Genomic DNA, 16,633 nt, shown 5'->3' with positions numbered 1-16,633 from the left:
ACAGCCTTGCCCCTGCAACTGGCTATGCCACAGGATGGAGAACACAAACCTGCCAGAGCAGATGGTGTTTCCAGCCTGCAGTAGCAGGACACAGACAGGACAGGACTCAAATTATTGTTGAAAAAAATAATTTTAGTAAGAGACATGACATTGGATATGGCCTCGTTACATTTGAGTTACAGGTGTAATGCCAAGAAGTTTCATTCCATTGGCTAGAACTGAGCGTGCTGCATGGAAGAGACAGAGCCGTGCCTGGAAAACAAAGAAAAAAGTAATTTTAGGGTAGTGCTACAGAATAGGGTGCAGTTCTGGGGCCAGCAGTTAGATGCCAAGGTGAGAACACTGTGTGCAGCCTGTCCCTGTGCAGTGTGGGCCCCCACTGGGACTCAGATCTACACAAAACTGAGTATTAAGGAACATACCAATGCTGCTGGAATTCACACCAGCTGTGGCAGCCCACTGGGCACAGAGGGACACTTTGTCAAAGGAAGGTGGAAAGGAATGCCCAGCCCAGTCTTCGCGGCAGAGCAAGCAGAGGTGCATGAACAAGAATGCAATGACTAAAAGCTGAAAGTCTTTCATGCACCAGGGGCTAGTAGAGCTTGAGGATACCACTGGAATCCCTCCCCTCACTGTGTCTGGGTGACAGGCTGCCAAGCAACTATGGGCTGCTTTGAAAATTTCACTCTCCCTCGTCAATATCTGGCTGTTACACAACTGGCTGTTTGGGAAGGGCTCTATCAAGCTTGCTCCAAAAATCATAGCTCTTGAAAGCTGTCACAGTGCAAGATGCTGAAAAATATTTTTATTTACAGTATAAAGAATGGAAGTTTTCCTTGAAGTTTGATGCAGTCAAAGGAATTAATGCCTACAGTATCTAAGCTCAAACACAGACTGCAGCTTCACCAATTCCACTGAATGTTTTCTCCCACAGCACAGCTCAACACTTAAATTTTATTTCCTACCAAAATCAAATAGGTAATTCCTTTTGAAATACATGAAAGAAAATAAGAGAGGCAATGTAATTAATATATTATTTACCAAGTCCTTAGGGGGTCAAACATTGCCTGGGAGATCAGTAAAAAGAATTTGCATTTATTTGGAGTGTCACATTAACAGTTGTCAGCCTCTGGACAACTTGGGATATGTAGGTGGCAAGAGGGAGGAGACAGATTCAGTTCTCTCCTAATTCTTTATCTTCCCACATAACCACTAAAGGAAACCATCAAAAGTCAACGAGCAAGTTAAATGCTCAAATGTTTACTCTTAAAACATTTAGAAGGAAAGGTGATGAGAAGGTGTTTGACTGGGTCTGGAACAGTTGTCCTTAGAGAATGTTGTGTTTTTGGCTGATCAAGCGGAGCAGCCCTTTCTGGAAGGCACAGCTGTGAACAGCAGTCCCGGCTTTCCCAAAGCGCTCCGCCCTGGGAGAGCCTGGCTGCTGGCTCCTCCGCCTGTGGGCTTGTATTCCCCCCGAGTAATTGACACAGCCGGGCTGGCAAAGCCCCGATAGATCCTTCCTCGGGCCGCCCCCCGGGCTCCCCCAGCCCCGCTGTGCCGCACCTGTGCCACGTCGGGAGCGCTGCCTTTCACAGGGAGGGTTTTGTGTGCCACGGCTGCCAGACGGCTGAAAGGGAAAACACGGGAGAACGGTGAGAAGGAGCGAGTCACTGTGTGCTACAGAAAGCAGCAAAACTGGAAGAGCCACTCACAACTGCAGCATGCCACAGGCGCTTTTCTAACAGACTCTTCACCCGGCTGAAGGAGGGCATGGTTTTCTGTAGCCTGCATGGTACTGATGGCACACCCTAACAACTTAATTCTCCTAAAATAACCCCAAAATAATCTCCCTGCTTCACACATATCTTCCCACTCCCTGCCGTCCATCCCCCCAAAAACCCCACAGAATAATCTCAAGACTGCTCTGGGAAGATCCTTGAGAACCTACCCTATCATTCCCAAGACGCACGATTCTGTACACTGTTTTCCCTAACTTGTTAAAGCCTTCCCATACACAGGCTCAACAGCTTCCTCCACCAAGCCTACACCAGCATTTCATGGTGCTGTCCAATCCCTCTGGGAATCAGAAACACACTATAACTTACACTAGTAACAAGCTTTGTTCATGGGCTGAGATAGTGGTTAAAAGCAGCTTGGAATAAAATTTTCTAGCTGAAATGTTGTTATTGAGAGAATATTATCAGCTAAAATCTCATCCTTAAGACATCATTAGTCCAGCATGATTTTGGGTTCAAATATTTGGATTCAGCCAAATGATTATATTTTCTTAAAAGCTGTTAAGTTTCTCAGCAGGGTCATGGCTCCAGCCTTAATCTCAATGATTTATTACATTATTTGCTATCCTAATTTATGTATTTCCTGCTTCAAGGAAACTATGCCATAAATTTGCATCTTCCCACTATTTTTACTCTTCAAAGTAGTGCAGATGTGAGGGCTGCAGAGCCAGCTCAGGAAGACCTGTTCTCACTGGAGACATGGCCAATATCAGCAAACACCTTACCTCAGTGTGAGGAGGTAGCTGACAATGTGCTTGGGTTGCAGATCCTGAGAAGATCTATACAGGACCTCGTCGTACCTGTGAAGGAAGGAAAGGACTGTTTGGTTCTGAAGTGGTACAAGGTGTACTCAGATAGAAGGTGCATCAGACTTGCTTAAGTCAGAACAAGCACCCAACCACAGCTGTAGAATTAGCAAAACTAATCTTCTGAAGCAGACCTAAGCTATATCATTAGCATACAATAGATTATTCCTTCCTTGCTCACTTATTATTGAAGGAGATTGCTTCTGCTCTTCATCATGCAAACAGCTCAGGGAGGCAGGCTATAGCAAAGAGAACACAAAAGCTATATTTGTTCCTGGAACATTATGTCTGGTTTTACATCTCAACACTAACTGTACATTTCTAGGAGCAAAAAACATGTGTTAAATAACCAAGGAAGTCAAAATAATCCCTTTGCCTTTAGTAAATGCAGCTTAGATTTTTAAGTAGATAAAAGGAATCTTGCAACATTAGAAAAAGACAAATCCTGGAATACATAATCACACAGAATGGTTCAAGTTGGAAGAGACCACAGTGGGTGATCTGGTCCAACCTACCTGCTCAAGCAGGGTCATCCTACATGACTTACACAATACACTTGACTTTGTAAGACAGTATTAAGCAGGGTAGTACAGTCATGACAGCTATGTTTTTTTCTTCATGTGTTTTGCTATCCCCTTTTCAAAGCCTGCAAAAAGGTGCCAACACCTAAAGGGCTGAAGAGATTTCAAATTCAAAGTAGGGACTGGACGTCCCGCTCTCTGCTCAGCTCCCAGGCCCATCCCTGCCAGCATGTCCAAGCTGAACTGCTGTGGAATCTTCCACTCTGATTCAAGCTGCAGAACTGGGGAGCATACGGTGATAACAGCTCAGCAGTCATGCAAAAGTATAAAAAAATCCCAAGGAAGAGCTCATATGTTTTTTGTGAAATACAATGGCACTGCATAAATAAGACACTACTGGTTTTGCTGAGAGCTGGCTGGTCCTGCTGCTGCTCAAGAGAGCAGCAAATGATGCACGGCAGGCAGACCTCTGGCGGTAATTACAGTTAATGGTAGGGCTCTGCAGCCCACACATGCAGGTCAAAGGAGCCACCTGGAGCACTGGCATGACTTTTGAAAGTCCTAATTGTATTCAGGTGGCCTCACAAAGATCTTAGTATGGTCAAAAAAGTTCTTTCTGGCACTCTACAGTGCAATGCAGCATATAGGAATTCTCAGTAGGAATTCTGAAAGCTTTGGTAATTTCTGACTCCATCACAGGCTGCACAACATGGAGAACTCCCTTGTCTCCATAGTTTAATTACACATCTATGAACTAATGAAAACAGAAACTGCTCAACTTAAAGACTGAATTAATGAAGAACTCCACTGTTATTAACAGGTACCAGTTGTGCATTCAGTAGCTCTGCAGGATGCTGAGCTCCCAAATGTGCACACACATACTCCATGCACCTCACCTCTTTCACATGACAAACACAGAACAAGAGGGACCAAGCAAATCTGCAGCTAATATTTATACAGAGCTGAGCACACATTTGTGAAGATAAGAAATAATTAGGAGGCTCATGTACACTGAGTATGTTCCAAATACTGCTTTTTCCATCTTGAACAACTGCTTCTTCATGGCTTCTAAAGCCATGAACACTTCAAATATTGCAATCCATGTGGCACAAAAGGCAAGTCATTGTCTCAAACAAGCCATTTTTTCTTATGATCATGCAGTCTGTGCCCTCTCAATAGGTCAGTGTTATCTCCAGATATTTATTTTAAGGGAAACGGTATTTGGAAGGAAAACTAGACAAACCTGAGAAGATGCTGAAGAACAGAGATGGCATCTGGCTCTTGCAAGCATGCCACATTCACATCAGTTAGCTCTGCATTCCCATGCATCTGTTCTAAACTAAAACAGGAATGGAAAACAAATGTTGGATGAAAACCACCTCTTAGCAATGCTGAACAAAAAAAAAAAAACACAGTAATCTGTGTTTTTAAGAAAACAGTGCAGGCTCTGCTCAAGCTGAATGGAACACTGAAATAAGACTAGCTGACTTCAACCTAAGATTAAAAAAAAAAATAAAATGTGTGCTGGCCATTCAATTATCAACAGTATTAGAGATATGCATGGACAACAGGTCCAGAAGCTAAAAGGACTAGGGAGGTAGACAATCCCCCACTAATGGTACTCTGGAACCACCAATACCTACATGACAAGGGAGTACAAGAACAGACCAGAGAAAGGGATTAGGCTTTCATGTTCTCCCTGAACACTATGTCCTGCTACCACTGCCTCACAACATCAGGCTGCTTCACACCTTTCGCCTCACCCAGGAAGAAATCTTACATGAAAACACATATTGAGGTCTGCTCTGGCAGTTCAGTATAATTGATAAAACTGTTCAAACTGGACTCTTCTGAAACTCTTTAAAAAAAGCAATTAAACATGTCAAGTGTTTGACCAGAGTCAACAGGAAGGGATCTCCTTTTAATCTTGGCTATCAAGAGTGGGAAATAATGTTAAAAATAAGACACTAGTTACTGTGGGTAGCCAAAACACCCAAGTTCTGTGATGTGGTGTGTTTTACAAGTATGGGCATTTTAGCTTTTACATCAGTTTCCTTAGCTCTTGGCAACCACCTCATCAGTGACACCAACCACAGAGAAGCTGTTCCTAGAACTGAGAAACTACAAGAACAGTTAGTTCAGTTCCATGGAAATGAGGTAGGAAATTAATTTTAATTGGCCTGCTCTTCTGGAAAGTCTCAATGATTTCTATCTTAAACTCACACTTCCACAGAAAAAGTGAACATGTGTCATATTTAAGGAGTTAGCACTACTACTTAGCAAAGCAGTAGTGCCTAACTAAGGTTAAAATTCACATCAGACTGTGGTGTGCAGAAATGCTCATCTTACCTATGGAGTCTGGCATGGGTGTACTGTAAGAACACACCTGTATCCCCCCGACTTTGGAGAGCTCGATCCCAGCTAAACTGGTAATCGGATGACAGAAGGCCCTGGAAGTCCTGGAACAATAAATTGATGTCACCCAGACACGGCTCTTCATTTCAATTTGCAGCTTCTCACAGACAATGCAGACCTTGTGAGGCAGCTCAGACTCACCTGAATTATGAGTGCTGCAAGACCAACTTTCTCCGCTGTCTCCACAGGATCTTGGATCTCTTTGGTTGCTGAAGAGAAACAGAAAAACATCATTAAGTCTGCAGTACCATACTGACTCCTGCTCGCACTTACAGATGCCAATAAAAGAGCAGATCTTCCACAAGTGTAAACTAGCAATATGGAAATTGTCAGGATGCATGCAGCGAGGAGTCGAGGACATAAATCTTTATTAAAAGCTGAAAACAGCTGTTTCACATGGGCTTTATCCCACTTCCCCTTGTATGTGTAGCACAGATTTTGAGGTGAAAAGGGTCCATTATGACAGACTATGCAGGCTACATTGAATTCCTTTTCACAATTAAGACAGCCAATCTCCAAGATCAGGGAAATACAGATTTTGTTGCAAAACTGATAAAAAGCTCCAAGTGCTACAAGATGCATAAACAAAGAAAGTTGTTCCAATGGCTAATAGACCATTTGAATGTACATTTAGGGAGTATTCACACCATCCACTCTAAGTATTTAAACTGACTATACTGAGGGAATCTGAACTGAGAGCATCACAAATGCTTTGGGTTGGAAGAGACCTTTAAAGACCATCCAGTCCAAATCCCCTGCCACATGCAGGGACACCATCTCCTTGTCTATTTTACAAGGAAAATCATCGGTTTCAAAAAAGTTGAGGAGGCAGAGCAAGGAAGATGCATACTACTTAAACTGATCAGATCGGTGACTCAATCCAGCACCTAACTCCAGAGAGCACAAGAGGGGGCAGCATTTCACTGGGAATTGCTTGGATCTGTACTGCATCAGGAGGAAACGATCCTGGAGCCACAGCCCAGTGAAGCACAGGGAAACCAGCCCCTCTTCAGCACAATCTGGGGCAGAGCAGTGACCTCCAGGGCACTCGGGAACAGCCACAAGGTTGGCAGGGTGACAAGGCAGCAGTGGCAGGCAAGCGAGAGTTACTCTTGCCAGAGAAAACTGTCAGAGCTATAAATCCTTTGGATGAAATCTGACTGATCCCTGAACTCCAGTCCCAAATCTACTACTGACTAATTTGTCCCTCCAGAAAAAAACAATTGTCCCCAAAAAGCAGTTAATGTCTTCTCAGTGCACGATAAAATAGTTTCACTGAATGTTAGAGTTTGCAAATCTGCAATTTAAGGGAGTTCACAGAGTTGCAAAGAATTATTGTAATGGTTTATATTATAGTTGGTACAAAAAGAAAGAAAAAGAACATATTACTGTGATTAGTGCAATACAGGGAGAAGTGAAGGGTGGAAAAGATGACACAATGTGATCAACACAGAACATCAAAAAGAAGCTAATAAGACCTGAAATAGCTAACTTTTTGTAGAAGTCATGTTTTGTAACATCCTTGAGCGAACTTCATTTAAAACATCTTCCAAAAAAATTACTTCTCCTCTCCGAGTCTTCATGCCTTGAACTAGACCAAAAGACACATGCTGACACCTGTGTTGAGAAGCAGCAGGACCAAAATTATATTTCAATCAAGAGAAATGTTTGCAGTGTTTTTTCAGAGCTGGATTCTCTACCAGGAAACAGCCATAACAGCTGAATAAATAACACTCCAACGTGGGAAGCTTGGAGATATAATCAGTAACTCTCATTTCAGACACCAAGCTCTGCATTTATTGTATAATGGGAAAATTATGATCAGAGTAATGATAGCCTGGTCATTTGTGTGCTCTCAGGAATCTCTTGCTACTAGCGTTAGTACAAAGGCCTCAATCCAATAATTTGCAATAAATTGAGGAGAGGCAGGATGTAGATAGATCAAATTACTGTGGCAACAGAGGTATCTTAATATAATTAGAAAAGGAGTCATAATAATTCTATTGTGGCCACATTAAGCTAACAGTATAATTAATCATTGCTAATAATAAAGTATTCACTGTTTCTGCTCATAATATTCCAAGGCATTATTCTTGATCCAGAATCTAGGGTAATTTTAGCACAACTAAGTACTGTGAAAGGAGGCAGGTTGGTATTCCTGAAGGCCAAAACCCTATATTTAACCACAAAAGACATGCAGTCTGGCAGAGAGGAATATGATTCAGTCTGGAGATCCATTACTGACCTTTGCTCAGATTGCTAACAAGATTGGTAATTACAATGAATAACAGCAGGGATACACTTCCCTGCAATAGATACTTCAAGCCTGAAGCATGATTCAAACTCAGATTCTGATCTCTGCTAAAATAAAATACTTTAAGAGGTAATAATTTAGTATGTGACCACACAATATCCCAGAAGCTATGCCACAAAGTCTCTTAAAAATGGTTTCCCTTTTTCACATCAGGCAGTTATGAAAAACCTGTTAAATGAGAGACAGGGCTGTTTTTCACATCCTAAACATGCAGCAATGACTCCATCCACAAATAAATCAGACCAGCAGGAGTGGACACACAGAATGAAAAGGCTGCTGATAAGGCCCTGAGGCCCACATTGCACATAATTCTGAGGGTTTGTTTCTCTGTTGGACTAGTACTAGTGGGGTTCTATAGACCAAATGTCTGCTTGTACTCTGGAGTCCATTACTTGCACACCAGCATTACATCCTGTAGTTTAGTTTCATCCAAAATGTCTACATGATGTGTGCTATAGCATGGTGGTGGATGGACACCAGCAGGAGATTCTCCTCAAAAGAGCACTTGACTGAAATTCTAATGTACATATTATATACATTCTTGAGGAAAAAGAAATTAACAACCAAAACCAGTATGTAATTAGGATTTTTAAGTACATACCTTTCTGCCCAGTCATAACCCATGAGCTTCAGTATTTGGAATAAATGTTGAAAGTGATTACTTTGGCTTTTATCTGTCTAAGGAATAGAATTGATGCATATCAGAAAAGACTACGAGTCTGATAGGAAGTAGCTTTTAACACAATATCACAGTGCCAGTAAGTAATTTCAAGCAAAATTAAGATCCATGAAGACAAGCAAGACTTGTGACAGCTGGAATCTATGGCAATGGGATTTTGAGTTATGTTAGGAAAAAAAATCCACCTTTTCAGAAATGATTTTTCTCAGGTCATTAAGGCAAAGACACGAAGTGCAAGGAAACCTTAATATTCTTTAGTTTCTCGTGATCTGAAAGCTACCTATCAAACAAAACATCTGTTTTCACTTCAGAGCCTTGCTGCTCTGATTATACCCCTGGGTTATATCACCGAACTCCAAGGATCCTTTGGCTTAGAAACAGAACGTCTTTGGCTGTCTGCCTCCAGAACCCACTAGCTACCATTGTCTCCAGCATGATTTGTAGTTTTACATCATAAGGCAGGTAGATAATTCAAAAAAATGTATAAATTACCACAATTTCATAACCATTTACCTTGATCTTTCTTCCACTTTCAGTTACACTCTCCTACAAACTTGCTTCTGACTGTATGTTATGCTTAACAACAATCTTCACATGTGTTTCTAGCTACAGCAGTTGCCATGAGGTTCATTTTCCTACCTAGTTGTTTCAACTACCTCACTCAGACTCCTTTTTATTCCTCCTTAAAAGACAGTGCAGAGATAACCTATTCCTATTATAACCTATAACCTATTCACTATTTCCTCATTTGTTTGCTGTTCTGGGCCAAGAAGTGAAATGTTTATCTGTGTCCCTTCTCAGTTACCACTGTATGAAGCACCTGCCTCCTCTCTCCTAGCTCCTCTTAACCTGCTTTGCTCCTGGAATCACCTCTCTGTGCTGACTCACAAGCAAGGCTGATAAAAGGACAGCAGTGGCTGGTGCTTCAGACAAGGCCTTCCAAGTCCTTTTCCATGCACCTTGCAGATGAGGTTATCTCTGCACAAAGCCAGACCTCTCTCATTAGGTGGCCGGCTTAAGGTAGAAGTCTGAGAGCATGGATTGGATTTAGTTCTTCATATCTAAAAGCATTTTCATCTCCTTCTTGAGTGCAACATTCAATGGAATCTTAGTACCTCTTTAATAGCATGCCACAAGTTTTAAGATGTTTTGAATATTTTGCTTGTACCACTGCCTTTTTATGAGATAAGTGGGATTTTTTTTAAACCTAAATTGGTGAATGCACTGATTTACAGCATTTCAAGTAGTAAACCCATTTAATGTTCCCTTAAAGAAGTTGATCTGATGAAAATAAGACAATCTTGTAAAATAAGACTCTAGAGTCTCTAAATAATTTTCTTGTAACAAGATTAGCATTCTGAAATACATTTTTATTTAATTATTAAAGACTAAAATTATTAGCATACTAATTTAATCTCATGAAGTCCTCCTGCCTCTAGTAACACTGAGTAACTCACTACTAACACTCACTACAAAGCAGTGCCATAAAACAACAGCAAAGCTCAGCAAGGCTGGCAGTTCCCTCACCAGCTGTGTGTCCCACAAGAGTCTCCTACGATTGATTTCACTCTTTTATGACCCACTTTCTCAGCCCTCAGAAAGTCAAAAATTATAAAAATACTAACCATGTCCTCTGAAAACCATACATCCTGAGCAAGGCTGAGAAGATAGGAGAGGCTAATCTGTCGTTTCCCACTTGAATGAGACATTGGCTATGATGAATCACATCACAATCTGTTTGTGCTGTGTATCTCTTTGGACTTGAAGGAGACCAGGGAGGCTCAGGCAAGGAATTAAACAGTAACTGGAGTTCAGCTACAGCAGTAGTCTGATCAAGATTCTTGCTCCTATGCTTGTTCACACCATTAGCTGAAAGTTCAGCTAACATCTTGATTTATGCAAAGTGAACACCCAACTACTCTTTTTTCTAATTGTTCCTTCTCCCTTGGTCCCTGCTACCTCCTGGAACATCAAACACAAGTAATTGCCCACCCACATGAACCAGACAGGAAGCATCCTTAACATCTAAAACTTTGCACTTTCACAGCCACACTGCCCTTTGATGCCAATGAACTCACTGTCCCAGCCAGCAGGGGCAAAAAAGCTCCCACCAAAATCACACAATTCCCCCCCAGAATAACCAAAGTCTCTGTTCTATGACAACGTGTAAGAATGGCAAGCTACAGGAAACTTCCTGAAGACTGAAGCTGAAAGGAGCAATGTGGTTTAACTAGAAGCTGCACTTTATAAACTGTGTATTTAATGTTCTGCTTACTGATCTCTCTCCCTGCATCTTGTTATGTGCCACATTATATTGACTTTTGAAAAAGCTGCACAGAGAAGGTACAGGGACATTACCAAACATGACCACATACAGATTTCTTCCACATGTTACTAATTCTGGACTTCATAGAAAAGAACATAGCTTTCATAATTTTTTCCCCTAAATATGAGAAAAAGAAAATTTAAAAGCAACACATGATATTTTCTTGCTAAGATGAGATCAAAAACCAGTTTCAGACAAGGAGACAATCCTGCTATTCATATCCATTATTGATACTGCTAGAATTGTGAAAAAACAAAATAACAAAACCAATAAATATAAAAAGATTCCCTGTCTACAACTGCTTCATTCTGATTGATTAAATATTATGTGCAATTTCTACTTAATGAAACTAAGGCATTGTTCTTAGCCATAAAAATGTACATTTCAGATAAGATATCAGGACTTCAGAGTAGACTTAGATTCATTTTAGACCATTAATTTCTCAATTAACATTTGAAAACCCTTTATAATAGTAATAGCTTTTCCTGATTTGTTTAATTATTACAACTTCTATAAAGAAAATAAAATGCCAAATCAAGTAAGATTTCCTTTCAAACTAATTGCAATGAGTATAGAATAACTCCAGAGCTAACTTTCATAAAATCGTACAAAAAGGATTGGAAGGCACCTTAGATCATCTTGTTCCAAACCCCCTGCTGTGGGAAAGGACATCTTCCAGTGTACCACCTTGCTCAGAGCACCATCCAACCTGGCCTTGAGCACTTCCAGGGATGAGGCATCCACAGCTTCTCTGGGCAACTTATTCCTGTGCCTCAGCACCCTTGGAGTGACAAATCTTCTTCTAGAATCTTATCTAAACCTATTTTCTTTCAGTTTAAAGGTATTTTTCAACCATTCTGGGGGTCATGCACTGAAACAGAACAAAGAAACTGCCACACAGAGGCACAGCTGCTGGGCAGTAAGGGCATCCATTTTACTGCCAAAAGTACTGTGTGTCAAAGTCATATTGCAAGCCAGAGGCCCCTGTTACTAGAGAGAGTCAGCACCAAAGTGTGTGCTGAATCTAGAATTACTTACCACATAAATCATGGTATCCCAGCTGTGCTTATTCATTCTGTCTATAGCAGCTGCAAGATCTCTGAAAGAGATAATGAGAAACTATTTGGACTTTCAAACATTCCTCACTACTAGCCTCTTAGAAAAATAACCTGCTCTTTATGGAGTGGAGAGGACTTCCTGAAGAGAAGGATCCATGTATGCCTTACACATAAAAAAAGACATGTATACTTTTGCTGATGACACATCTGAAATGTTTTTTTTAAACCAATACCTAAGAAAGCTGCTGAGGAAACTGTTCTTTGGTGCAGAGTAAGTCCAGTGCCTGTCTGCCCACTAACACCTGAGAGAAACAATCCCTTCCTGGAAAACTAACCCATGTTCAGCCTTAGCTTAAATGGTACAAAGCTCATCTACACACACACAAGCACACAGGACTGTCACAGGAGTATTCCAATCTGAAAAAGCATTTGCAATTGCACAAGACTTGTTATGGAAGGCTGAGGGGAGATAAGAAAAAAGACGATGATAACAGGGATGGGTGGCTTGTAAGTTGATTGCTGGTTATGTTTGTGTAGTTGTCCTGCACCTCATCAGCACAGTCTGTCCCATCTTCCCATGAAATTCCATTTCAAACTCTCCTGGGTGAGGGGGCTGTCTCCTCTGTGTGCACATGTGTTTGGAGTCTCAGTAGTTGCAGCTGAGGACTACAGCTCATGCAGGCCATGCATCTGTGGTGTCAGAGACTGAGGGGGCTGGACATAAGTGAAATGAAATTTTAACAGCTGGAGCCTGGCCAGGGGTCACAAGGTGTCTCAGCCAACAGCTGGAGTGAGGGCACACACATCCTCCTATGACTGACAGCAAATATCAGGTTGAATAGCCAAGCAAGTAGGCAAAGTATCCTGGGAAGTCTCCAGATGTGCCTGCAGAGATGAGGCACCAAGAGGAGTCTGTACTGCTGGCATCAGAGGGTCCAGGCCAACTGCTGAAGAGACCACAGGGACCTCCAGCTATTGGAGGGCTTCATAGTGCACGTACAATACATATGTATATTGATTAAATTATTCAATAATACACACATAATGCAAGTATATCTGTCACAATATACACCATATACACATACATCTATTTCTTCACAGGAATAGATACTCATCCTAGTCATCCAGAGGGAAAAAAAATGCCAGCTGTGCTGAGTGGTTTCAGGCCTGTGTGTGAGCCTGTTGAGATCAGGTGCTCATGCTTACTCCTGGCTGACCTGTGCATGGAGCTGTGGCATCATTGTCTTCATTTGGCTACAGGATTCAGCAACTCCCTAATGTACAGGATTGACTGCAGCATCTCCCTAATACCCTTGGCTTTGAAAAGCTGTACAGAGTTTACCCTCAGGGCTAGACACTAGATTTATTTACATTCCTGGCACAAAGAAACTGTTAAGGCTTCCATATTAAAATACCCAAGAGGAATTTTAGGATACTGATGAGATGGCTGAAAAACAGCAATAAAATTGATGTTACAGTGCTGATGGTCCACTGAGCCAATGAAGACAAGGCTAAACAAGCAATTTTTTCCTGTATCACACCATCAATAAACATTTTAAGCAAAGGTCTTTTTAAAAAAGACCTTTAAAAAAGACCTTTTAAAAAAAAACCTTTATTATTTGGCAACTCTTTATTAGATTCAGAGATTCCAGCTTTGTTTTCAAAGTTAGTAGCTGGAGAAAGTATTACGATTTATGCAAAGGGGCATTTACTAATATTACTTAGGGACAGGAAAAGCATTTAAAAGTCATTTTCATCCCATCATAGTTACATTGCTAGTTTCAGTTACAAATAGCCTAGAAATAAAAATCTTCAAAATCCATGCCATCAGTTATCAATGTACTCATGTTCAAAAGTTGCCTGGCAAAATGACTGGCAATGAGCACAGATGGGCTTACTTGCCTTGTTATATAAAGAGATGTCCCATCACTGCGCATGACAGTGGAAAATGTTGAGAGGTCTTTTTTCTCTGAGAGATCCACAATTCCTGTCCCTTTTCTGTAAGGGGAGGGAAAATACTAATGTCACTGCAGGTTATTACACAGGTAAGTTCAGGTAAGACTCAGAGCCAAAACCAAGGCCTCTTGCCACAAGCCCCCTTCCCTCCAGACAGTCTCATTCTTTTTCTTTGAATTACTATCTCCTTATGTCTTTTTGAAGACTGTCCCTGTAAGTTTGCTGTCACCACTGCTAATGCCAGAGAGCAGCCTGCCCATGATTACAACTTCCATCCCAGTTCAGCCAGGCACCATTTTCATCAAGGCAAGGATCTCATCTAATTCTGCTCATTAAATGGCATACAGAGCTACCAAACTAATCAACAGCCTAAAACACCATTAGGAGTTGAACACTGTCATTGTACCAAATTTGACAAGGTCAGTCTTTTGTGTTAGTCATGTAAATGTAAATTTTAGTTGTAACTGCACAAATCCTGATGGTCTTCTACTAGAACAGCTACCAAAACCATGTAAAGAAAATTCTTCCCCTCAGACTATGTACAAACCACTCATCTTATCTTGTTTGAAGTGCAACTGAGATGTTAAATAAAGTGCACCAACAGATTGAATGAGTTCATACACTGTTTTCTGAAGGAGTCCTTTATCTTCCAACGTCTTCAGAACTTCCTGGGCCTTCTCTTGGTAAAATGACTCTCCAGAATATTCATCAAAGTGCACTCCTAGACGCTGAAAAGTTACAAGAATATCATTAATACCAAGGCTAACCATTTTTCTTCAAATTAGTCAGATGATAGGCCACAGATCAGATACAGTGCAAAGATTAATGTTATTCCAGGAAATGTCCCTTCATTGTTAAAAGGAAAGGATGCTTGGATTTTGATTTAATTGATCTCTGCATTAAAATTAATCTCTCCCTGAGGTGAATATGGTGTTCAATGTAACATTCATGAGAAATCAGTAACATTCATGAGCAATTCATGAGAATTGCTGGTTAGAGCAATTCACACAATTCTGAGGCAAGTCTCTTCCTTGCTGTGCTGGAGATGAAACCAGTGGGCTGCAGAGGAGCTACCTGGACATGAAACCAACCCTATTTTAAAAGGATGCTAAAAGGAATTTTAAAAAGTAAAAGCTGCTCACAAACATTGCTGAGCATACAGAAATTAAGGCTGAGGGTACATTCAGAAGAGACAAAGATGACCTTAACTGTCAAACCTGGTCACTTCATCAGTCCAATAGTTTTTAGTTTAAATGAAATTGGGAGAGGAAGATCTAGCTGCACATCATCATGTGATCAATGATGGGTGACTTTCAAGATGCAGCTGCATACACAGCCCAGTACCTAATTACCTTCAGAGGACAGCTTTCCACAAGCATTATCAAGTCTCTCACTGAACAGATCTTATCTTAAGAGTACTTTCTTGGCTGCAGTGACATGTTTCAAGGAAGAACTTAAAGCACAGCCAAGTTATCTGGATTATAAACAGTTTCAAAATTTTTCAGGTTAATTTTTAGGTCAGTAGCACAACATGTCCCATGAAACAGTGGACACTGGCTCCACTCATGAGATCACAGTGTGCAACAGACAGCTGTGCATTAGCTCAACTCCACCTGCAAAACCAAACAGTATTTATTCAACATGGATCTGCCTTGCTGCTTTGCACCACACTGAGCTTCAGGACTTCTGAGAAGGGAGAATTAGTCTAAAGGACATTTACCTAGACACTATTAAATAACATGTATCTAGCACGTCAGCAATTGTTCTGACAACTTGCTTGTATGAGAAATCAACTACTGTGCTTTTTCCAAGCAGAATGAGGCTTAGCCTGGCATACCGAGAAAGAGCTTCCCCACAACATTCTAAAATTTATGGGAAAGGCAATGAACTGGTAACATTAAAGCAATCTCTGATCCCAAGTGAGTCCACTGCTTGGCAGTCTCTTACACGAAAAGGTGCCATGCACTGTTAATTATGTTGATGAAGTAATAGAGAAAGAGATCATTTTACCACAGAAAAAACATTTGGATGATTTGTACCTTATAAATCCTGATGTATTCCTCAATACTGAGGTCTCTAAATTGTTTCCAAATTGACAATGTCTGCTCATCATGTTCCTCCAGTTTTCTGAAGAAATCCTTAGCCAACTTTTTTATGTTTTCATCTTCTGCTGCCTGGTTAATCTGCACATACACCTAAAATTTGACACCGAAAATGTTGAAGCGGTATAATCCTCTCTTCCAATAAAAACAGCTCTACAAGAACAATATAAATACATTTAAAGTTGACATTTTTAACATCAAATTTTTGAAAGACTTGTTAAAGCAACACATTCCAAATTTAAAGAAAAAATGTATAGCCTAAAGTCCAACATGAAAATATGCAGCTTATCTTGAAAGAAGACTAATGGCCTAATTCCTTACTGCTGTCATTATCATTCTCTTCACAACCTTGAAACAACTGCAGCAGCAAAATATGGAAGAACTAATTTATGCATGGAAGGGAAACCTATATAAAGGACTTTTAAACCACAGACATGTCTTCAGAGGACCAAAAAAATCAATATTTATGGCAACTGCACTGTCTAAAATTGAGATGGCAGTTGAAGCAGCAAAATCTTTGATAGACTCAGGCTTATATTCATAGCAAAGACTGATTTCACACACCAGCAGAAAAAGCATCAATTTGAAACACATCTCGGTTTTTGATACAGGCAGGCATACAGCTGAATAAACACTTAAAATCTGGGAATAACTGAGAAA

The 16,633-nt window shown here is 40.8% G+C and overlaps 1 protein-coding gene across 1 annotated transcript in view; it reads right to left on the bottom strand.

The window, feature by feature from the left end:
* Positions 1 to 111: 111 nt before the first annotated feature.
* Positions 112 to 16,633, bottom strand: part of RARS2 (arginyl-tRNA synthetase 2, mitochondrial) — a 29,296-nt gene continuing 12,774 nt past the window's right edge. Inside the window, exons 9-20 of the mRNA XM_021545768.2 lie at positions 15,911 to 16,066; positions 14,493 to 14,599; positions 13,818 to 13,913; positions 11,896 to 11,956; positions 8,454 to 8,530; positions 7,031 to 7,155; positions 5,680 to 5,747; positions 5,473 to 5,582; positions 4,367 to 4,462; positions 2,522 to 2,596; positions 1,564 to 1,627; positions 112 to 252 (exon numbers count right to left, since the gene is read on the bottom strand). Of these exons, the coding sequence (XP_021401443.2) occupies positions 166 to 252; positions 1,564 to 1,627; positions 2,522 to 2,596; positions 4,367 to 4,462; positions 5,473 to 5,582; positions 5,680 to 5,747; positions 7,031 to 7,155; positions 8,454 to 8,530; positions 11,896 to 11,956; positions 13,818 to 13,913; positions 14,493 to 14,599; positions 15,911 to 16,066 (1,122 nt within the window). The 3' untranslated portion in view covers positions 112 to 165. The remainder of the gene's footprint in view (positions 253 to 1,563; positions 1,628 to 2,521; positions 2,597 to 4,366; positions 4,463 to 5,472; positions 5,583 to 5,679; positions 5,748 to 7,030; positions 7,156 to 8,453; positions 8,531 to 11,895; positions 11,957 to 13,817; positions 13,914 to 14,492; positions 14,600 to 15,910; positions 16,067 to 16,633) is intronic.

This window comes from Lonchura striata, chromosome 3 (assembly GCF_046129695.1).
Source record: "Lonchura striata isolate bLonStr1 chromosome 3, bLonStr1.mat, whole genome shotgun sequence".
Taxonomy (NCBI): domain Eukaryota; kingdom Metazoa; phylum Chordata; class Aves; order Passeriformes; family Estrildidae; genus Lonchura; species Lonchura striata.
The sequence above is the reverse complement of the archived record's forward strand: the minus strand, read 5'-3'. Positions and strand labels throughout refer to the sequence as shown.